Source organism: Onychostoma macrolepis, chromosome 20 (assembly GCF_012432095.1).
Source record: "Onychostoma macrolepis isolate SWU-2019 chromosome 20, ASM1243209v1, whole genome shotgun sequence".
Taxonomy (NCBI): Eukaryota; Metazoa; Chordata; class Actinopteri; order Cypriniformes; family Cyprinidae; genus Onychostoma; species Onychostoma macrolepis.
The window spans coordinates 156968-181285 of record NC_081174.1 but is presented as its reverse complement, the minus strand read 5'-3'; the positions used below and the strand labels follow the sequence as shown (position 1 = coordinate 181285).

The window sequence follows — 24318 nt, the reverse complement described above, 5'->3', positions numbered from 1 at the left end:
CAATTTTATTGAGTAAATATAGTGGATTACTCAGTATTTGAGTAAATATATTTTCCCTATGTGTTGATAGGCAAAGGCAAACTAAACTCTAGTTCTGACCACACTGCTGGGGAATGCAAAAAAGCACACACTACCTATACGTCTCTGACAACAGTGTTAAAAAGATAACAGGTAAACGAACAGTGCTAAAATGAGCATTTCATCTAAATAGTCTGCTGTAATCTCACACATAATACAGTGTATAGTGATCAGATGAATACTCTACCTTCTCTTGAATAAAGTGTAGAAATGCTCAGAATCTAAATTACATAGATGTGCACTTTACCTCAATTACAACACAACTGCAAATTTTTTGCATAATAATAAACATAAGTGCCATCACTGTCTTCCATAACCTGTTAATATCTCAGTTTTAATCTCAGATGACATCCATACTTGGCATTGACCCACCTTTTCAAACACATACACTTACTCACCTGGTGAGTTCCAGAGCAGGGACACAGGCCCCTGGTCGGTACGATCCGCTGCCGCGGTACTCTTTGGCAAAAATGAGGTCCTGCATGCTGGCTTTTGCCTCTAGCACCTTCACACACTGCCGCTGCACATACTGCTTCACCTGGCTGATGTCACGTGACTCAAAAAGCAGCTTCAGAGATCGCTCCAGAATCTAACATAATAGAATTTCATTCATTAACCTCAACTGGCTGAGAAACACTGCATTGCAACTGCAATGTGAATGATAGGTGGAGCAGGACTTTATCAAGTGATTGGGCAAAAAGGAAATAATCATTTTGGAATGCTAGTTACCTTGGCAACAGCAGGGCAGCCATCACGACGTACAGTTTCAATGCCTTTGGCGTCAAAGACTGGGTTGTTCTGATCCAAGCTCTCATACATGTATCCAACATAACGCTTCTTTGTCTGTAACACGCATGGGAGGTACACCTACCCAAACACACAAGAACGCAGACAGTCACAAAATTGGAATACAGCAATCATATGGCTTAAAAGAGCTCCCCTTCAAAACAAAAACAGAGTACACTTATAGACACAAACCACTTCACAAACCTTCTCAAACTTCAATTTGACAGGTTTAGGGTTGGTAGCAGTGACAGCCTCTGCAATTTCATTACCAATCTTAAATGCCTGTTCCTTGGTTGCTCCTTTCAACAACACAAACATACTAAAAAGAGAAACGGACAGGTATCAGAGACGGTGTACTAAGCAGGCACAAAACAACAAATTTCCACTGACAAGCAATTTGTCTGTTCACACTGAACGCAAAACTACTGCACAACATAACAGCCAATGAGAACATGTTTACGTTATTAGTGTCTGCTTATTTATGAACACTGTTATATTAACTTGACACTAGGGCAACAAACGATTATTTTGATAATCGATTAATCTAACGATTATTAGACCGATTAATCGACTAATCGTCGATTATTCCACTGAATAATCAGTAGACTTTGATTGATTATTCAGCTTTTGCAATTAGTTAAAATATTAAGTTATACATATTCTAACATAAAGGTCAATTCAGCTTTAGAAAAGCATATTATGTAATTACAATTATTATACAATTAATTGGTAACACTTTACAATAAGGTTCATTGGTTAACATTAGTTAACATGAACTAAGAATGAACAATACTTCTACAGCATTTATTAATCTTGGTTAATGTTAATTTCAGCATTTACTAATGCACTTATAAAAATCACAAGTTGTGTTTTTTTAACATTGTTCATGTTAGTTCACAGTGCATTTACCAATGAATAACTATTTTTATTAACCAACACTAGCAAAGATTAATACATGAATTTAATAAATGTATTGGTCATTCATGTTAATTAATACATCACAATAAGGTATCATTTGTTAACATTAGTTAAAGTGTTACCAATTCATTATACAAATAGATGTATTTGGCACACAAAACGAGATGACAGACACACTCTCTCACCATTTAATTAGCTACATGGAAAGTAACACATCATTCTGCCTAACATCTCCTTTTGTAAGTGATAAGAATCTTAAAATAGCCTACGGTATCGGGTTATGATAATGATTTCTGTAAAACAAACTAATCACTTTAATTCAATATTTTTCCCCCACTAGTAAAAACATTTTATCATTAGCTAGCTCCACACTGGAGAGCTGCTTTATTTCAGAAAATCAAGTTGTAATTCTAACTGAAAGCGACACTGACTCTGGGTTTTCATGTTTAATACCGTAAAGCTGCTTGATTTAAGGCTATTGCATAAAGTACTATATAAATAAACATGATGTTAACAGACTTTACTTGAGTACTGAACTGCAGAGCGCATGCAAACATCCACATCGTTGTAATCAGATGCATTTTTAACTGCTGCTTTCACACTGCTGTCAGTTTTTGTTGTGTTTATTTTGTTACTGAGAGGAAAGTGTGCAATATATATTTACATATTCATCAAACGCCGCTCAGTTTCAGGTGTGTCTTGCATTAGGTCATGTGAAATCAAGCGATTACTCGACAACAAAAATATTTGTCGACAATTTTTTTTATTTATTTATTTTTTATTATATCGTTTCAGCCCTACTTGACACCGAGTTCTGTTTTTAAGGAACACTCTCACATACCAGACAGAGCAGGAATTTCATAAAAATCAATCAGAAGGCAGCATAAATTTTAAAACTGAACTGCATTTGGCCCACCACAACAATGAACAACGTTTTATAGGGCAACAGCACTATTCTTGGCTAATTCATCTAGTAATATTATATTGCTTACCATTCATGTAAGAAAAAGGTCTGTAAATCAGACTGAATGAGTCAAAGTGGAGGAAAATGACCAATAAAAAAATAATAATAATAAAATTAACACACCTGCTTGGCCAGCAACATTGTAGGTCATATCTACATTGAAATGAACTAATTGAGCCAGTTTTTACTTCTCTACCTGTCTGTATCTCCGTAGACAACACGTGCTCCCCACTTCTTTGTGTCATTGACCATCTTTATGGCTCTCTCCAAAGTCTCTCGGGCCTTGTGCACAATGCTGTCACCTACCTGGTATGTGAGGAGAGAGACAGAATATGTTCTCTGATTTCTTTGGCAACATAGTAATCATGCACACAAACTGCATTAGGTTACCATTTGATGTTCAATGTAAAATCTGGGTCTTAAATTTGACTTGGTTTTAAGTTATATATTTGGTCATTAGCAAATTGTGCATACAACACTGCTGCATACCAATTAAGAAAGACTGGCCCTTCCAGTCAAACATCAAGGGTAAACCTAAAATTATTTATCATACATAAGCATTCAAAAACCAAAATCAGCTACACTTTAGATTAGGGAACACTATTCAATATTAACTAGTTGCTTATTAACTAGTGTTCAGTACGGTGGCCGAGAGAGCTGCAACTTCAGAAAACACATGCAAATAGAAAAAGCACCAGCAAATCAAGAAAACATCTTCATCAATTTGACAGAGGTGCTGCAAATGCTCACAACGCAACCCAAAAAATTTTTTTGTTTGCAGCGCGTTTCTTTGTGTGGTTGTGTTGTGAGCATTTGCAGTGCGTGTGTTGTCAAATTGATGAAGTTGTTTTCTTAATTTGCAGGTAGGGATGCACCGATATGAAAATTTTGGCTGATACCGATAACTCTTTATAAATGAAAGCCGATGTTGATGCCGATGATATGTTGGCCGATAAATCTAAATCCATATAATTTTTGAACCCGATTACAAAAAAAGTCTCACCATTAAAAGCATTAAACACTTCAACATTAATCAAACAAAGCAGCCGTACAAATAAATAAAACAATGCTTAAATAATGCATACAAGTCACTGGACAACATTACTTAACGGTTACATTTAAAAATCATGTAAAAAAAATAAATAAAAAATAAATTTAAATCATGTGCCATAGATAAATTGAACGGAATAACCTCCGCACCGACAATTAAATTATTTTAATTAAACCATATTGTTGATGAAAATAATATGATAAAAATAAAAGTGGTGGTTCTTATAATTAATATATCAATGATTTTGAAATAGTAGTATATTAACTTAATACCACTGTTTCAAATAGCTGCATGCACTGCTAATGAGCTGAATGAACACCGGTAAACTGAAGCGCTTATTTATACAACATAAACATAATATTATGACTTATACATGCACAAAAAGACGCAAATGCGCAAGTGATCTTGGCTCTTCCCCCAACGCGCTGAAACACGTCAAATTAAGCCAAAGAATTCACAACGTTTTATTATAATAGTGTTCTCATTATAATATTTTATATTTTATATTATATATATATATATATATATATATATATATATATATATATGATATAGATGTTGTGCATTGCTGTTCGAGCTGCGTGCAATGAAACTTTGAGCTGAATGAACACTGGTAAACAGAAGCGTTTTGCTGGCAGCTTATTTAACTCAAGGAAATTCATCATATGAGATTAATCAGCTATTTGTACAACATAAACTAAACATAATATTACAACTTATGTACAAAAAGATGCAAATGCACAAATGAACTCGAACTAAGTTACGTGCTAACCAGAATGTGTAACTTCTGGATGCGCTCTCCCCGCAACAACTCGCTGACACACCACAAATTAAACCAAAGAATTCACAACGTTTTATAATAATATGTTCTCAATATAATATTATATATATGATAGTCCCAATCATATAGTTATTAATGTTGTGCGCTGTTGTTTGAGCTGCATGCGCTGAGCTAAAGATGATCACTGAAGCGCTCTAGTAACGATCTATTAGCTTAACCAAATTCTATGGACCTATGAGATAAATCAGATATATATGCATAAAATAAACTCAATATTACAACCTACAATTGCACAAAAGGCTGCAAATGCACAAGCGAACTTAACTGTGCATGAATATGTAGATCCGTTGTGGATGCGCTCTTTCCGTAACAAAGTACTAAAACACGGGCGCCCAAAGAGTCCATTAATTATTTAACAGTAATGTTCTCATTATAATATGACAGACTTGCATAATGTTGCACTTCACTGTATTTTCCTTTTTGAAGTGATTCCAATAATATTTCAAACAATTAAAAACCATCATGGGGAACAGTGCGCATCTTAAGTGCCTCTGCAGGAAATAATGCATTATTTATCGGCTTTAATATATCGACCAAATTTTCTTATCGGTTCGATAACAGAACAAAAATTATAATAATTTATTGGCCGATAACGACATGGTGGCCGATGTATCATGCATCCCTATTTGCAGTTTTTTTTTCTTCTTCTATTTGCAGTGGGTTTCTTTATTTGGTTGTGTTGTGAGCAATTGCAGAGCTGTGTGTTGACAAATTGACAAAGTTGTTTTCTTAATTTGCAGGTGTTTTTTTTCTATTTGCAGCGCGTTGAGCTCTCTCGGCCACCGTAGTTCAGTCTGTAAAAGTTTCTTGAATTTAGCAGCCAAAAACCTACTGGCCGAGAGCAAATTTTAAATCAAAACTTTTAAAAAGGTGATCAGGCTATTTATTTTGTCATCAAAACAATTAGTTGTTTTTCCTTTTTGCCTGTGTTCAAATATATGTCATGCGGCTCATTTCTGGGTTGCAACCATTCAGTTTAGAACCACTGATTTAAAATGTAAAGTTACACTACCCACCTCAACGCTGGGCATACGTCCTGAGAAGTTGGCAGAAGTGTAACCAAATGTGACATTAGCAATAAGTTTAAGGCCAAGCTGCCTGGCATCCAGCAGGCGTAATAGAGCTTTGTCATTTTTGTACGCCTTCATGGACTGCTTCACCATGATCCTCGTCTTCAAGATCTCCTCCAGCATACTTGGCAGGACACCCTTCCGCACTGATGACTGAACACACAGAGACTTTGAGTTGAGCCGACTTGGACACAGGCATTGTATACAAGATATTATTATAAAATTGACCGTTTTTGCTCTAAAATCTGGCTGGATGAAATGTGTTCAAAGTTAAAAAAATAAATAAATAAATTAAAAAAAATAAATCCGATCTGTTGAATCTTGAATTTTTTTTAATCAATGCATTATATATCGGTTTCTGTTCATAGAATGACCTTTATGATGCTTGGTAACCAAAAGCAGAAGCAACATCAACAATGATATTAGCTACATTATTTTAATTATTCATTGAACCCTGGTGTTAATCATCATATTCTTGTGGCTACTGTTTTATAACAGCAATAAGTAAATTAGTAAATAAGAAAATGTAAATAAGAAAATGTAGTTTAATTGTGTAATTGAGCTCCTGTCGATATCCAAATAGTAGGCAGTGCAGTATACAGTAAGGATTCAAGCTCCAGTACAGTAGTATTCCACTTCAACTACTACTACCAAATTAAATGGCTCATCACATGCCATTTAAGGATCACATAAAAGTAGGTGGTGTTTAACTGAAAGAGATTAATGGCAGTGTATTCTCAGAACTACCTTAACAAATGCGACACCATTGGGAGAAATGGTGATGTCATTTCTGAGCTGGTAAAGGAGGTCAGGAGGGACTCTGAGAGATGTACAACCAAACCTGAACTCATCACACCTGAGAGAGTGGAAGAGATGAACACTAATGAACCACAAAACAGATACTGTGGATATATAGAAATACTGCGGATATATAGAAATACTGCATTAATATACGTTACAACACTAGATCTAATGTAGTTTTACTCTAAATATAAAGCATGCTTACGTTCCAAGATTCTCAACGCGTCCAAGGCAGGTGGAGAAACAGTAATTGTAGGCAATGATGATGGATGGATACAGTGACTGGAAATCCAACACAATAACAGAGTTGCTATAGAAACGCGACTCTGGCTCCATGACGAGCGGAATGCACTGTGGGGCTCTTTGCTGGGCACGCTGCTGTGTGCTTGGAGTCACTGGGATGTAATTCATTGGTTTTGCAATCCTTAACATCATTGATTCCACACGGTACTGCAATGGGAGGAGAAAGATTGACTACTAACACAAAACTGCAAAAAAGTATTTATGAATCTAATCATTAAAAACCTAAATATAACACACATCTGTGAATCTCTCTTTTTGAAGAATTAAAAGGAGTACTGGATCTCATTCACATGTTTGTTTATTGACAAGCTGGTGCGTAAAATCTGTTCAAACGTTCACAAAAAGATAAATTATATATAATTTATATATTGAATAACAACACAGATATAAGCATGTACAGCTGTCCAATGACAGGTCTAAAATCTGGGGCTGTATTGAAGGTGTTTATTGTGAATTTGGCATAATTATTTGTGAAATGTTCTCCTGTATGTACAAATAAGAAATAATCCGTGAAAATTATTAGTGAATGAGACCCAATGTTTTTTTAAATACTTGATCAATAACTTGGCATATATCCTATCAATACACATATTGTACTAGGTCTCTAGCAGACTTATGACAAACGAAAGTGTGTTCTAAAACTGGCTCAAAATATCAAATATGTCTGATTCTTCAGCTGGATGGAATCATGGCCAAAAAAGTTTAGAAAAAAAAAAATAATAATAATCAGTTGTCAGTGCCCACTATGTGATTTCCTATGACTCCCCAATCTGCAGACTGATTTTTGTCAACTAGTGTTGACTCTTCCAGACTGCAAATAAGGCCAAAAGTCACGTTGTGTATTCTAGCCTTCACTTCGAAACAAATGGTTCTTCTTAAAAACCAGTTCTTACTGAATTTATCAAAATGACACTTCAATCTCAAGTCATTACTTTTAGTTATAACTCTAAACAAACTAAAAACTGTTACTGTGTCATATTATACTTATGACACTTAAATCGGTATAATCACTAATATGAAAACATTTAGTGTCACTTATTCATTATGCATTCAGGGTGCATTAAATTGACTGCAAAGACTTTGACAATGTTACCAAAAAAACCAACCAAAAAAAAAACAAAACAAAAAACAAACAAACACATGAACGCACGCAGTATTTCAAATAAATGCTGTTATTTTTTCATTCATTGTAATTCAAGAATCCTGAAAAAAAAAATGCATCGCAGGTTTTCACAAAAATATTACACAACACAACTGTTTTTAACATTAATAAGAATAAAAGTAGAAATATAATTAAAAAAAAATAAAGACATTAATGTTTGCCTACAAAACCACCACTGGCTCTGCACCCCTTTACCTAAATTCATTACTTCAGACTTATGTGCCCTCTAGAAGCTAGTTCTGCAAGTGAACGTCGCTTTATTTGTGCCATCCCAAAGAGGCACAAAATCACTTTCACAGACTTTTAAATTAACTGTTCCCTCCTGGAATGACCTGCCCGACTCAATCCGAGCAGCTGAGTCCTTAACCGTCTTCAAAAATCAGCTAAAAACACATTTCTTCCATCTTTATGTGACCCACTAACTCTAGCACTCTCTATTCTAATTCTATTCTATATATAAAAAAAACTTGCTCCTTTTAGACTTGCACTCTATTCATTTACTGCTTGTTTTCTTTATATAAAAAACAAACAAAACAAAAACAACTAACACTAGCTTCTCTATTCTTTTTGCATTCTATCTGTTTTCTTTTAATTTATTATACAATTAACAAAAAAAGGCCTCTAACACTAGCTTGCTCTATTCTTTTTCTATTTGATCTGTTTTCTTTTAATTTATTATATAATAATAATAAAAAAACCTTGCTGTGTGTACTGCGTTACGCTAACTGACACTTGTTATAGCACTTGCATATCATTGCTCTTTTGTTGATCTTGATTGCTTCCATTGTCCTCATTTCTAAGTCGCTTTGGATAAAAGCGTCTGCTCAGTGACTAAATTTAAATGTAATGTAAATGTAAAAGTGACTATGATCAGCCACTGATGGTCATGACACGTGAAATTCACAGGATGCTTGCATGTTTCACGCTCCGTCTGGCTGCCTTTTTTTATCCTGTCAGTAACATGCTTGTCTCAATGATAAGCAATACTGATGTTGTTCTGAGAGGATCGATCCTTGCATTAACTGGTAATTGAAATTTTGAAAATTGTGAAAATGAAAGCACAAAAACAACAACTCCGAAACATTACTATATACAACAAACTTGAATTAAGTTTATTTAAAAGAAGAAAAATGTTTTGTAGCAGTTTATGGCTATTAAAATGTTAAAAATTATATCACAAATTTTACTGTAATGTTGAATGGCAATATTCACTCATTTAATTCCCAGAAATTGATTTAAAAAAAAATCTATCAGTATAAGTATTATTATTTAGTAAAAAGATGCTATTAAATAAATATTTAAAATATACCATCTTTATGTTCAATGATACAAAGTGAAAAAATATTTAAGATTGCAAACTGTCTTTCTATTAAATACCAAAAAAAAAAAAAAAAAAAATTAAAAACATTCAGAACCTCCACTGCCTCTGCAACAAATCTTATCATGGGCCATGGCTGGGTCTTCTGTCTGGACAGTGATCCAAAACAAACATTGAACACAAAAATGAGTCACTGAACACAAAATGATCTGCCATGGCCATCCCATTCCCCTGACCCTATTCCTATAGAAAATTAGTAGGGTGAACTGAAGAGGAGCGGCAACAACATGGGACTTGGGAATTGAAAGAATCTGGAGAGATTCTGTATGGAACACCTTGCCAGGTGTCCTCCAACCACATCAGGCATTATAGGAGAAGATTCAGTGCTATCTTGGCAAATGGAAGTTGCAAAAAGTGGCAAATAGCTGTGCAATGGATAAAAACATTTCATTATGAGATTTTCCCATCGTTTTACTTCAATGAAAGGTTAGACTTTTGTGGAATCTTTTAATGAAATATCAAAAGGATACACAACGCAGATTTATTTTCAAAGACTTCTTTGCTCATATTTACCAATTCTGATCACAATTGTACTGTATATTGTGATCGGACAGAGAGCTAAAGGCATCTGTGTGACAGGTTTTAGATGGATGTTTACCTGTGACCCCCTGGTTAGCACGTGGTAGAACTGGATTCCAAACACGCGTGCCAGCTCACTTGTCCTGCCGATAATATCCTGCTGCTGGAGCAACTGGACTGTGCCACACACACGGCTCACATAATGATCCACCACTTTCCACCTGACCCAAACAACAGAACACACACACAAAATGTAATAAACACCATTTTGTTTGTATGACCAGAAATATCACATGCATAGTGCAAAAATGATATCCCATAAATGCACTGATGTTTAACATCTATTTATTTAACATCTGACTAAATACTTTCTTGCCCCACTGTATATGGTACAATATGCAGGAATCAGTATGCTAGGATTCAATTCTGAATTTAACTATCTGAAAGATGAATGAAGCAATGATATTCATAGGAACAACCCTGCAACAAGACCAGTAATAGGCATCTGACAGATGCGAGAACAATTCCCACCTGTGCAGGTGTGTGTTGTGGTCAAACCAGTCAGAGAGTGTGCGATGGCTGTAGAGAGGAAAGCGCTGATGCAGGAGGTGGAAAGCCACATTCTCAAAAGTGTAGTTATTCAATGAAGCCTGAAAACATACATGAAGCACTTGATAAAACTCTCTCAGATAAACAGTGTTAGCTCTGGCATTCTTGGGGTATGAATTTCAAGGGAACCTCAGTCTTCATAATCCTCCACATGTTGAGGACAACACGTCCAACAATATGGATTTCCGTCATAGTGTCTGCACCATATTCGTCTTTCTCTGCCATAAACCGATTTTCTTTTGCATCTCCTGTTAAAGTAATGACATCAAATACAACATTTGAGAAAAGGGATACGAAAAAACTAATTTGGCTGAAAACCTGGCCTGCCTCAACTCCACAAAATGTTTTTTTTTTATGAAATTATACTGTAAACATAAAACTAAAACCTTCAGTATGTCTTAATGAGCGAGTCATTCATTCATTCAATTCATTCGAATGGCTGATGCATTCAGAAACAAACCAAGTGACTGTCTGTATGAATGGGTCACTGAATCATTGGCCCACTCGATTCATTAAAAAAAAAAAAAAAAAACTCACTATTAAAAGCTGTTTGTTGCTTAGAAAGGCTGTCTGCTACGGCTTTGTTTGGAACTAATTCTTATGGTGAAATAGTGAAGCAAAAACATGTAATAAACAGGTGCCCTACTGCTAAATGAGCTAACCTTACCTGGCACACGGGAGAGTTGCTGGCACAGGTCTACACCGAGCGTTGATGCACGTTGCAGTAGGTACCCCCAAGAGTGCATTTGGACCTCATATCCAACCAGAATGTCTGGGTCATATCTAGTGGTGGTGGGGTTGGTGGGTTCATGAGTTTATTTGTTGTACTGGGTGTATAGCTTATCATCATCATCATCATCAAAATTCAGTAAAAACATGCTCACCCTAATATTTTTTTTAAACCAGTGTGCTGTTTTTTTTTTCTGTTGAACACAAAATGAGAATACTATTTGTGACACTGGACCAAAAAAACAGTCTTAAGTCGCTGAGGTATATTTGTAGCAATAACCAAAAATACATTGTATGGGTCAACATTATTGATTTTCCTTTTATGCCAAAAATCATTAGGATATTAAGTAAAGATCATGTTCCATGAAGATATTTTGTAAATTTCCTACTGTAAATATCAAAACTTAATTTTTGATTAGTAATACGCATAGCTAAGAACTTCATTTTGGACAACTTTAAAGGCGATTTTCTCAATATTTTGACTTTTTTTTTTGTACCCTCAAGATTCAAATAGCTGTATCTCAGCCAAATATTGTCCGATCCTAACAAACCATACATCAAATGGAAAGCTTATTTATTCAGCTTTCGGATGATTTCGAAGAATGGACCCTTATGACTGGTTTTGTGGTCCATTTGTGGACTCTACTGTGTGTTGTCTATTGTCTTTAAGCTTATATTTACAGATCATCATCGCCCCTCCACTCAAAGTTTAATTTGAGTGCAACTCCTGAATGGTAGTGGAAGAAAATATATTCAGTGACTTTTTGTCCTGCTTGGTGCATTACAGAATGGTAACAATGACATATTATTGTATAGAAGAGCTACTTCAAACTTTTACTTTTGTGTTCAACAGGAAAAAAACAAAAAACAAAACAAAAGTTCAGAACTTCAAGAATAAAAATTTATGACAATTTTCATTTTTGGGTGAATTATTTCTTTAAAATTTAAATAAAGATTTGACCAATATCAGCATATACAAGTTAATTTTATATGTAAGGAGTAAATGACGATAGGCTGCTGAATTATTCCGTTTTTTTCTATGGTTACCACACCTTAAGACATTGTTCAGATGTTGTACTTCAAGATATTCATCAGATTTTTGTCCTTAAAATACTCTTACCATTGCTAATTCCAAACCGTCATTTTAGACCTAGAAACGGAGGCTTGAACCGTGGATAGCAGCCCTACATACAAGAAAGAATATCCAAAATATACATTGTTAACCTACTTTCTAAGAATGTTTGTGACCTCTTCAAAAAGCTCCTTCTCATCACTGACATAGGTCACCGGCAGTCCTGTCACACCAGATTTAAAAAGCAACGGTGCTGTGCTCCTGGAGGCTAAAGTAAAAATACCACAGGTAATAAATGTTGCAACATAGACGGACTAAACACTATACAAAATATGTAATCATGCATACTAGGACTAATACTAATGTTAAGACTAAAAAAATAATCAGGTAAGTCATGAATTATTGAAAAATAATGCACACGCCAATGTGAAGCAAAACTTTATAAGTGAAGTAATGCAGCAAATGTAACAACGGCATTTACTATAATATCTCACCTCTTTCTGTACTTAACTAGTTTACACTTAAATTGGCATTGTGTAAATTGCAGATGTATTTCATTTGCAAGTAATTTTTGGATAAAAGTATCTGCTAAATGAATACATGTAAAAGTAAATACAGTATGTAACCAATTAGGTCAAGAGTAAGACCTGGAACTACTTCAGTTGATGAAAATTAAACAAAAATTAAAAGTCCTTAGAATGTCTTTTAACCAAGCAGAATGATGTATTGTAGAATGCTGTGCAATAAATCTAATTATAACACTATGTGCTAACTAAGTTTAACACCCTGTCTAGAGAAAAGGAGAAACATGAAATAACTTTCATAGACAACAACTTGCAAACAATATATATTTTTTTTTTTTGGAAGTTGATGCTGACATCAACTATTACAGTAACTCTATTACTAAACAGAGATTGGTAGGTCTAGAAGTAAAACCTGTTGACTTCAACAAAACGCAGATTCTCCAAAATAACAGAACCACTGCACACACAGGCAATAATATTAAAAATACAGTCTTAAAATATGACAATGACTACTTTTATGTCAAAAGATCAAAGAAAATTTCTCATTAATTGGCTAAATGGCTGCTGGACAGATTAAAGGGATATTTAACCCAAAACCAAAAATTGTGTCAATTACATGGCATAATTGTTTTGGTGATTCAACATTAACCAGCAAGGACAGAGTTTCCCAAAAGCATCGTTAGCCAACTATGGTCGCAAGTTTCAAGTTACAATCGATATCTTCCATTCTATTTAAATACATACAAATTTGAATCTATATATTTTAGTGCAGCATCAATAAGCAGTGTTTTTAAAGAATGCGCATGTGCATAATTCCCATGAAGGGAACCCCACAGTATGACGTACGAGGGAAACTGTGATGAATCAAACATCAAATAAAGCAAAATGACAGGGAACAAAAAAAAAAAGAAAAAAGGTAAAACTGTAAATTAGTCATCAGGTGCCATCAACACAGCAGCATCTCGGAGATCTCAAATCAATTACTTAGCACAAGTCATTAACAATGGCCCTTGAACTAATGTGGTTTGAACATTAAAGATGCAACAGTGTTTGGGAAAAGTCGTGACTAGAAAGTTCATTTCCACTACAATGCATCATACTAAGGTGGTTAATCAGCGAGTTATGTTGTACGGGAAACACATCTCTGATCAACATTAAGTTGATTTATAGTTATGTGCTTTTTTTTTTACAATTTACAATTACAATTGGTACACACATCAGTAATAAACAAACAACACCAATCTCACCTTGAGCTGAAGAACAACAATCTTTATCAATGACAATGGCACCTGTCATCTGGGAAGTGTCACAATTTGGGAGAAGGACATCAGAACTGAGGCAGTAGAACAAAGCACAAATTGGGTCAAATTCAGGGTCAGGCTCAAGGTCACGACGAGTCCTTGCATGAAGCTCCATGCTTATCACTGTGAGGTGCTGTACCTATAGCAGGGAGATAAAAACGTAAGATGAGATCAGTTGAAATCCCATAAAAATAAACTTGAGTTTCTAACCATGTGACATGAAGCTTTTTTTCCCCCTTTGTTAAAACGGAATTTTACGTGTTTATGTAAGTTTGATTAATCACTCAGTTTAATGAAAGCAGTTCTTACTAAAACAGTCAAAAGAAGATCCTACCTCATGCAATGCTTTGGCCTCCTGCAAGTTCTGCATACTGACTTTAAAGCCATATGAATTACAGATTGATGGTCCCTCAATCTGGGAGTTTTCTCTTTTCGGAACATTCATAGTGTTAAGCTGATTCTGTATGGGATATAATGCATGTGCTATAAAAACCCTATACAATACTAAACAAGGATTATAAGATTGAAACTTCAGGAGATTCATAAATTCATTAACTTTCATCTGAATAAATTCATCTGACCTTCATTTGTGTGGTAAGCAAAACTCTCCGTAAAGCATCTTTGTTTTTGTTACCCTTCTGATGTAGTCGCTGTGATCTGGGCTCTATGTCTATACAAAAACAGATCCAAAAGAATTTTGCAATGAGAAGATAAATGTAAAAGCTTAGTAGTCACCTTTTTTGGAAATAAAAGTCTATAAAAAAGTCTAGTAAGCATGACTGCATAAGACAAGTAAGCATGACTGATTCACAATTATCAGCAACTATAATTGTATAGTAATAGTACAATAGTAATATTTATGTCATAATTTCTTTAAATTAAACCAAACTTTTATTTTGGCAGTTTGCCATGAAGATGTTTGAGTTTCACTGTTTCATTTGAGAAAAGCTACTGTCAAATACACAGAGAAGAGACTGTCAAAGAGCTATCGTAATAAAATTCATGTGTAGCTGGGTAGCAGACAAAACTACGCCATTCATTCACACAGAAAAAAGCAGAACATGCAGCCCTATTAGTGAAATGCACTGACTGGCTGTTGTCGCATTTATTTCTGCTGTTATAGACTGATAGATTAATCCCAATTGAGTAAAATGTCCACAGCTTATCATCGTCATTGGCAAATTTGATAATGATCACAATATGATATTGTTTATTGCCAAGCCCTATGTCAACCCCATCGGCACAAAAGGATTTACCTCTCTAGGTGGGTTCCAGTCTGAAAATGCTTGGGAACCCATTATAGATAACAGAGCTGAACAACTTAGTTAAAACATTCAAGCTTTCAAGAAAAACCATAAAACTTTACCTTCATTTCTTATTGGACTGTAGCTAGACCCATCGTCATCAATGTAGCTTCTCCGGTGGACAGGTGTGCTATGGAGCAGGTAAGAGCATTTGACATCAGAATCTAGGTGCGTAACAGGAAAAACTGATGGACTCAAGAGCTCCTTTGGCTGTACATTTTCAAGTGATGTGTCATTGAGATTTTGAGACTGGTCCAAGCTGGGGGATTGTAATACATCAGTCAAATCCTCCTTGTCCTCATCTTGTTTAATCTCAGCAGGCCTTTGTTGCAATGTAGAAAGATCAGGAGAATTTGGAGAAGTGATCTGACAACCTTTGTTTGTTTCTATGTCCAAGATGCATTTCGTACTCTTAGGGCTACTGTTAGATGAAGCTGCTTTAACTGGTGAAATATGGAGTGGTAAACTTAAGCCATTCCTACTGATACTCTGCAACTCTGAAGCCTTTTCATCATTTTTCTTCCACCTTTTATCATGACTCTCTGAGGATGGTAAATTAGAGTCCTCATTTTGAGGTGAGGTCCTTTCATATGTACCAAGTTCCACAGTTGTCTGGCCACCCACTTGTTTCCTATCACTCTGAAGGCACTCATACTGTTTTTTGGCTTGCAGCCAGAGCTGCACCTGTTCTCGACTTGGGGCACACTTGCAGGGAAGCATAATCACTTTTTGATCACTGCCAGAAAATGGGTTTTGGTCCTTGGTCAGTATAGAGGATTTACACCCATTGTTTGGTGCAGAGGCTTGATTTGTCATAGCAGAAAACGCAATTTTCCAAAACTGTAAGCCGTTTTGAGATAAGTCTCCATGAAATTCAACTAGTTCATTCGCCAACCTGGTTTCCAAAATCAACTTCCGACCACCAACCTCCCTGGGAAAAAAACAAAAAGAAAACAGTAACTTTAAAGAATATACAAAAACAAAACCCATGCAGGTGATCCATTATAAATGTTACCTAGACTTCAAGGGTGCATCTGATGGGTCACTGCAGAATGGTTCCTGGTAGGTGGCTTCTGAGAGGTCCAGATCCATTAGAGTAGCTAAGATTTCTTCTCGAGTAGGTGGAGACATGAGAGGTTTGAGAATGTGAGTTCCCCCACTCTTTGAACTCTGACCTCCATTTTTCAGCTGGGACAGCGAGTTGATGGACTGTGGGGAACTGCTTGGTGTTGCTGAACTGCCATCTAGGGGATCACTATTTGGGGAAACACCACTATAAGCAAAAGAAGCAGAAGTAAGGGGGGAAAAGGGCTCTGGGTCAAGCAACACATCTTTCTTTTCACAGTGAAAGTCCTGAAAGTGGCTAAGGCCATGGATTTTACCTAAAGAGCCCCCCCAATCTTTGCTAAAGATCTTTTCTGAATCAAGAGATACCTTATTGGGATAAACTTTGCCATTTTCACAAAATGACTTATCAAACAGTTCTGGACTAAGAGCCCCAGACTTATGCCAGTCCTGTTCATGCTTGCTGCTCTCATCAACATCAAACACTTTTTGTGTCCTGTCACCTAACCCAACAAGGGCAATGATTGCCTCCTGACTGACATCACTGAGAAACTTCTGAGGCAAGTTCCTATCAGTTAACACAAACTGGTTACCAGAATAAAGACAGGAGAACTCTGTTTGCCCAATGGTATTGATATCAAAGCTGTAATTGTCTGGGAGCTCTGGGGACAAGCTATCTTCCATAGAGCAACAGCTGTCAAAGCTAGGGTCAGAGAAAAACACAGGACTGTCATCTGATGAAAGATGGTCAATTCTCAAATCATCCCGTTTCATTTTATTACTTCTGATTTTGAACTGTAACTCTTTTGGCACTTTAGTTCTTGCACCCCTTGGTTTTCTTGATGTTGATGAATGAGCCGTTTTAGATTTGGCTGTTTTGGGAGTATCTGTAGGTTGACTGGTAGAAGACATATCCTCAGTCACATGATCGCTTTCATGTGGTTCCTGTCCTGCCTTGAGTTGCCTCTTCTGGAGAAGTTCCTTCAAGACAGCGAGCCCAGAAGGCAACTCAGGAACACACATTTCATCAATTTTAGGGTCTGAGGACAACGTAAGACCTGTGTGAAATCCAGCTTTAACTGCACTCTTAGCAGAGGGCATAAGGGAGGATCTACAATCGACAGACTCCAATAAAGTTATGGTATCTTTCTTTTTTGTTTGCGGTCTTCTTGATTTTATGGTCGTTTTTCTGGTTGACTGTAAATGCTGTACAGTTCTGGGATTCTCTTCATGGCCAGAGACATCTGATTTGAATTTATATAGATTTTTTGTGATAGTCTCATCTTGACTCATATTTTGTGATATTGAATTGGAACTGCTGTATGTGATGACGGAACATGGATGTCCTACCGTCTTGGTGGATGGGGAAAGCATATGATTTAGAGATTTTTCAATACAGGGATTGAGGACAATCTGTGAGTCTTTTTGTGAGTCATTTGAGGCAATGGTATTGAAGACAAAAACAACATCTTGATTTGATTTTTTTCCAGTGCTGGTGACCTTTGTTTGAGAGCCTGAACAACTGATAGTAAAGTCCTCTTGACTGCTTTTTAGAGAACTGGGATGTTGATAAGGAGTTAAGTCATCAGGTGAGGAAGTAATAGGTGCACTGTTAACTGAATGTGGAGCCTGTGAATTATCACTCTCCTCACCTTGGACCTGCTTTTTTCTTGGGACTTGCTTCTCATTCAGCATCCTGTCTTTCTGAGAGGTAGATGTGTCATCTTCCAGAACAATTCCTTCAATACTTTCACAACGTTTCTTATGTCTCCTTGAAGCTGCTCGAATACCTTTCCTCTGTGAATCCACAGTTGTCACTGAATCTTTGTTCACTGACTTTGTTGTAGTATTAGCTTGTCTTTTTGGGCTGGTAGCAGAAGTCCTTTTAGACCTGGGTGTTCTGCTTCTATCCCAAAGACCTCTTTGGTATGGTTTTGGAGCTAGTACTTGATAGGATGAACCTAGGCATGGATCATTATGTGGGTTTATTAGATTTGAATTTGATCCCAGTAAGGGCTCAGTAGGCGACCAACATCTAGGTGGGGTTGAATCAGTAGGACTGGAGGCTCTTTCTGACAAATAACCCAACTCCACCATCACATCAGAATACTCTGTACAGCAGTCATCAGTGAACTCATCATAACAAGGCCATGGAGGGGGTAATTTCGGTAAAGTTATCAGTGCTTTTGCATGCTTCGCCCTCCGAGTCTGACCAGCTCGTGGACACCTAGATTTTGGAGAGGTGCCGGCCCTCTTTGACACTGGGTTCACCTTAGCCTTTCGTTTGGGACATTTCTTTACTTTTGGCTCAAGTAGCGGGTACTTCACTGCTGCAGACTCTGGCACTTTGGGCCAGAATTCTTTGAGGGGAGCGAGCTTTTTGTATTCGGCAAGCTTTTCTGGTGTTAAAACTGTGCAAGTTTCATCAGCGTTAATTTTAGAAATCTTCACTAACATGTTCTTCTGACCTTTGAATCTGTTAATAATTATATATTTAATGATGATTGGTGGCTCTTTTTTAGTCAGTTTCCTCTTTTTTTGGCTGAAGACATGATCTTTGCCCTTAAGGCCTTCATGTTGCACCAAAGTTTGTTTGAAAGAACCAGAACTTGCCTGATCTCCATTTTCACTGTCATAACTCATTTTCCTTTTTGCCCGCAAGGTATATTTGCTACCTGGTAAACTGGACACCTTGATGCAAGAGATTTTGGTAGGAATATCTGCAAGTTCATCCTCTACTGAGTTCTTAATCAAACCTTCAATGGTTGGTGGATCTGAAGTTTCCATGTCAACCTCCTTATCCGTTTCTTTCCGTTTAAGAGAGCCTAGAGCGTTGGAAAGAAGTGCTGTGGCTTCCTCTTTCATAGGAGATGTTATCCTCACAGGACTTACCCTTTTTTGACCCAATGTTGTTTTCTTTTTGATCAACTTTAACCTTGACCTTCGCTGTTCAGGATGGTCTAAGGTAGAGCAACTATCCCCAGTCTTGCTCCCAGTCTGTTTCTTGATTGGTCTGGACAGGCAATTAGACAGAATAACACTGGGGAAAAATTTGTAGTGTGCCTCCTGTTGTGCCACAATGGTCCTCTCAGTTTTATTCTCTTGGTAATCCTCATATTTTATTTTCAGTTTGCTGACATCTTCCTCTTTTTTATCCTGTCCTGTCTCACCTTCTTGAGGGCCCAAAGATTGGCTCTCTTCCAAAGGGCTTTGTGTCTGGTCGAAACTTATCACAGGTCTTCTGCAGTCATTTGGACTGAGTTGCATTTCAGTCTTGGTGGGGCAGTTCATCAGCTCAGAGTAACATACAAAGAAGCTCTTGTGATTCTCGGGGATGGATAAATGGTTCTTTTCCACATTTTTAATACTGGTATAATTTTTAATGCTCTGGGCAAGCTTAGAGTTTCCAAAAATTGAATCATCAGGATCTAGCTGATTAAGGCCAGTGGCTTGGTTTTCATCCGTGTACAAAGAGTGCACACCTATTTTTTCAGCACCAAGTTTAGGTATATTTGCTGTCTTAAAAGTAATTGGGTGTTTAACTGGTGGAATATATGGCACCTCTTTGTTAACTCTTAATCCAGTTGAATATTCATTTGCCTCTTCACTTTTTAATTGCCTTTCTGCTAAATCCTCTTGATTGAGTTTCTGCTCAGCACATTTGTATTCAATAACAATTTTAGCAGAAGATGGTGGCTCCATACGAACAGCTTCATTTGGAAAAACATTTCTGCTACCAAGGATCTTGTCTGTTGCTTTTAGAGATGAGCGTGTCCGGGATTCCTTGTCTGTTAGTGATGAATCTACAGGAAACATGACAAGTATGTATACACCACTGCACCAAAAGCAATCATACTTTTCCTTGTAATTCATTAGATTAAATTAATTAAAATTCTACTAACCACTATTCTCATCTGCAGCTCCATCCAACTGTGGAATGGACAGATCAGTACGAAGAGCACTGTTTCCCTTCCAATATATCTCTTCATCTGATGAGGCCTGCTGCTCTTCACTGGAGCTTTCATTTGCTTCTTTCATACATAATCTGTGCAGGAAGGCAACACAGATTATGATTAAACAACACGCCATCAATTTAAATAATCGAAAGGCATAACATCACACAGGCACCATCTGCTGTGGACCAGCCAGTGTTTTCTTAAGAGGCCTATTCTGAATGCCTGTTAAGAAAGGTATAATAAGTTAAGCTTTCTGCTCAAATGAACCTGACTGACCATATAATAACATATAATAAGAACTGTATAATGTAGTTAAAATAACTATATAATTAATGCAAACAAGAATTAAAAGCATATAATAGACAATTCCAAAAATACTAACGAGAAGTCTGGTGACCTTTGCCCAGCACAGGGCCCTGGCATGTCACAGTCCCATCTTTGGGACATGATTCTACTGAGCTCTGACTCTTCTTTCTCCAGCTCAGGCCCAGCTTCGTCATCATCACTGTTACAGATGCAGCTAGCAATCCCTGGCAGCTGCTGGGACACTGCTCTGGACCTGTCGGCTCTAAATCCATCATCAGCCAACGCTTCAAAGAGATCAACAATAGCCTGGTCTTGACTGCTGCCTGTTAAAACATTGTGGAAAATGTAAATTTGAAAATATAATTAGAGCATGTGCAAGAAAAGAGGAATTATGCATGTGTGTACACATAAGCAAATCAAAATTGGGAATATAAAAGATATGCACACAAAATACTGCAAAATAATTTTTTTTTTCTTCACCAGTATGTGTGTTTTCCAGTATAAATATCCAAAACATGGGTTTACTTGAAAAGCATGAAACAGACATTAAAATATTTTAAGACTTGTTTTAAGAGAATGTATTTTGAAATTCATTTTTTCCTACTCCCATTTTTTTTAAAACCATAAATCTAGTGAATGTTATATATAATACACAAATACAAAAAAAAAAGAAAAAAAAAAAAAAAATGAACATAGATTAAAAATAAATGTTCTAGAGTAATATATTTTACTGTATATTTGGATCTCAGAATTTTTTTTTTTAATATTTTTTATTGATTAAGGAAAAAAGAAAATTGCAGTGTGAAAATGTAGGGAAAAGGTAAGAGTTTTTGCTTGTGGAAATAGATATATTAGTTGTGATAATCTCAGTACCAAGTATTGCTGATTGGTTGGGTCCCTGAGAATGAGGGAGGAAGGTCTGACTGTTTTCCAACAAACTCAAAATGGCCTCTTCATCAACAACTGCCACTTCTGCATCTTTCCCACCATGCATTTTTGTGTCTATATGGAGAAAAAAGGAAACATTTTTAATAATACATTCAATTTGAAAGTGGTCCTATCATGCTTTTTTTTCTTTAGTGTACAAGGTTGCTGTTTGTGCATGAAAACAATCTACAATGCTACAAAGCATAAAGTGCACTCCAAAGGTAGTTATTCTCTATACCACTAAACACTGTTCCTGAACTAACTCAAGCACCTGAACAGCTTAGTTTTTCAACGTCACGTTTTTTTAACGTCACATGAGTGCAATAGAAAGGAAAGGGTGCACAGGGTGCAGCAGCTCATTTGCATTTAAAGATACACACAAATTTTTTTGCTTCCAGCCAAAAATGGACATTGACATCATAGTATAATGTATGATCAGTGGGGTATTTTGAGCTGAAGGACCCAACCAGGACCCACTGAAGCAATTTTCTGAGGCTAGTGTTACGTAATTTTTAATATAAACTGTGGCAATATCTCCTGCACTCCTATTGAGAACAAGACTGGCACATGACTGCAGGTGAATCTTCAGAGTTCTGTTATGTTCTGATGATGTAGTCCTCACTGACTAGGACAGGACTATCAAGAGAATATTAACAATATAACAAAACAAAACTAAAATTTATTATTTCCTTCCACTAAGAGTACCCTCCAAGGTGTACCTGTACTTAAAATAACCTATTCAAACTGGATGAAATTTTTGGTCTTGCAACATAGAAATGAATGTTCTCGGTTACAGCTGTTCGAGAAATAAAGGTTATATGACTTGTGTCTTGACATTGATTGAAATGACTACCATGTGATGTAGTAGTAGAATAACATCTTGCATAGAACAAAACCCATAAAGTGCATTTCAGTGGAACTTTAATTTTGATCATTTTGTGCATTTTTAAAGTTAAAGGCAAAATTTGTCCCGTATGCAAAATCTAATGACCCATAAACAATATTGTGACAGTGAGAGAGGGCAGCAACATATTTTAATCTTACAGTATTTTGATTTAGTCTTAGTAAAAAAAAAAAAAAAAAAAAAAAAAATTCAAAATAAACTTTTCAAAATAAATCAAAATCAAATCACTGTTGAACTTGTGTATTTAACATTTTTAAATGGACTACAGCAAAAGTTTGTAGCTGTAGATTACAAAAAGCAGTCAACCATGCCTTTAATATTTCAACAGCTGGAAATCAATAATTAACCCTTTCACGCATTTATAATATCATAAGTGGACCCCTGGCATGACTATTAAAAATTGTACTGTTATTTTTGAGTGTAATTGTATATGTGGTCAAGGGGTTACTTGAGACTGTGCACCTCACCTTTAAATGCATCTTGATGCACATCCACTTGGCTGGCAGGTATGCAAGGCAAGTCATCTGGGCTCAGCACAGTAGAATAGAGTGAGAGCTCAGGGAAAGAGTCAACTTCAGACCCACTTTGAGTCCTACAAAACAAGATAAACATCAAGCCATCTGCCTGCCCACTCTCAAGCAATTCAATGCAGTTAGCAATGCAATTAGCATCCTGTACCTTCACCAGAGATCATGGTGTGAGTGTCTGTGTGTGTGTGTGTGTGTTTGTTTGTGTGTGTGGGGGGGTTTATGCATATGTGGGTTTGGGCTGTGTTATGTCTTAAGACATATATTTTATTTTTATTTGTATGTAATATACAGTATTTGTGAAGAGGTATATTTGTATTTTGCTCCTTCTTTGTATTCTCTCTTTTCTTTAGATTCTGACATCATGTTGGGTGGAGCTCAAGATTGGTCATTTATTCTTGTTACCATCAACAATGACCCAAGATAAAAGCTAAGCTGATTCATTAAACTTGAGTGTGGAGGACTGAAGTGCACATACCTCTGTTGGCTGGTGCAATGTTGTATTTCTCTAGTAATGTTAATTTCCCCTAAATGACTAGAGGAACTGTGCAATATGGTTGTCTACTCTCCCAAATATAATCTATAATAATTAAATTCTGTTCTTTAAAACTGTAAGCTTTAACACTACAAGCGGTTGCCATTTTCATACCTTATTATACCTTAGACTCTAAGGAGCATGTAATAGTTGATTCCAGTGTCTGATTACACACATCCAGTCTCTATAGGTAAATAACTTAGAGTAAAGCATGGTAAATTATACAATTATTTGCACTAGTGTGTTTATGATTATGATAATATATTAAAATAATGATAAATACCAGTTTGCACTATCAAGTAGCATAACATACAGAGCAAGACGGCACCAGAAGTCTTGCACATTCAAGTTACAAATGGTTGTACCTGCTTTTTCAGTTTTTTGCACAGAGGTGGCTTCCATAAAGCTGTCAGGACCGTGGGTGGTGATTAAAACATTGCATTGAAACGTTTTGTCCCTCAATTTCTATTGTAAACTTTGTTAGACAGAAATTCACATTTATTTCTTTGGCTTCCAACCTGGAGATGGAAAACACATTTATTAGAAACATATGGAAAACTTCACTCACATGTCAAATTCATTTTCCTTGAGAATTTCTTTGAATCTCTTCATGAAGATTTTTTCACTCTCTGCGAACTCTACAAAGCCTCGATCTGAAACAGTAGCCATCACGCAACATGGTAAATAA

General features: G+C 36.3%; 1 protein-coding gene across 3 annotated transcripts in view; it reads right to left on the bottom strand.

Annotated features, from left to right (window-relative positions):
• Positions 1-24318, bottom strand: part of rev3l (REV3 like, DNA directed polymerase zeta catalytic subunit) — a 73593-nt gene that overhangs the window by 9287 nt on the left and 39988 nt on the right. The window contains exons 8-29 of one of the 3 annotated variants that reach the window (XM_058755029.1): positions 24199-24283; positions 23036-23160; positions 21611-21739; positions 20814-21060; positions 20378-20520; positions 16426-20278; positions 15473-16341; positions 14688-14776; positions 14441-14566; positions 14053-14245; positions 12438-12549; positions 11148-11263; positions 10610-10728; positions 10403-10521; positions 9951-10092; positions 6715-6959; positions 6456-6564; positions 5655-5861; positions 2943-3052; positions 1069-1183; positions 808-945; positions 477-667 (exon numbers count right to left, since the gene is read on the bottom strand). In XM_058755029.1, coding sequence (XP_058611012.1) covers positions 477-667; positions 808-945; positions 1069-1183; positions 2943-3052; positions 5655-5861; positions 6456-6564; positions 6715-6959; positions 9951-10092; positions 10403-10521; positions 10610-10728; positions 11148-11263; positions 12438-12549; positions 14053-14245; positions 14441-14566; positions 14688-14776; positions 15473-16341; positions 16426-20278; positions 20378-20520; positions 20814-21060; positions 21611-21739; positions 23036-23160; positions 24199-24283 — 7582 coding nt within the window. Of the gene's footprint in view, positions 1-476; positions 668-807; positions 946-1068; positions 1184-2942; positions 3053-5654; positions 5862-6455; positions 6565-6714; positions 6960-9950; positions 10093-10402; positions 10522-10609; positions 10729-11147; positions 11264-12437; positions 12550-14052; positions 14246-14440; positions 14567-14687; positions 14777-15472; positions 16342-16425; positions 20279-20377; positions 20521-20813; positions 21061-21610; positions 21740-23035; positions 23161-23995; positions 24170-24198; positions 24284-24318 lie in introns of those variants that run through there. The other 2 variants (XM_058755030.1, XM_058755031.1) reach the window with 2 other exon arrangements.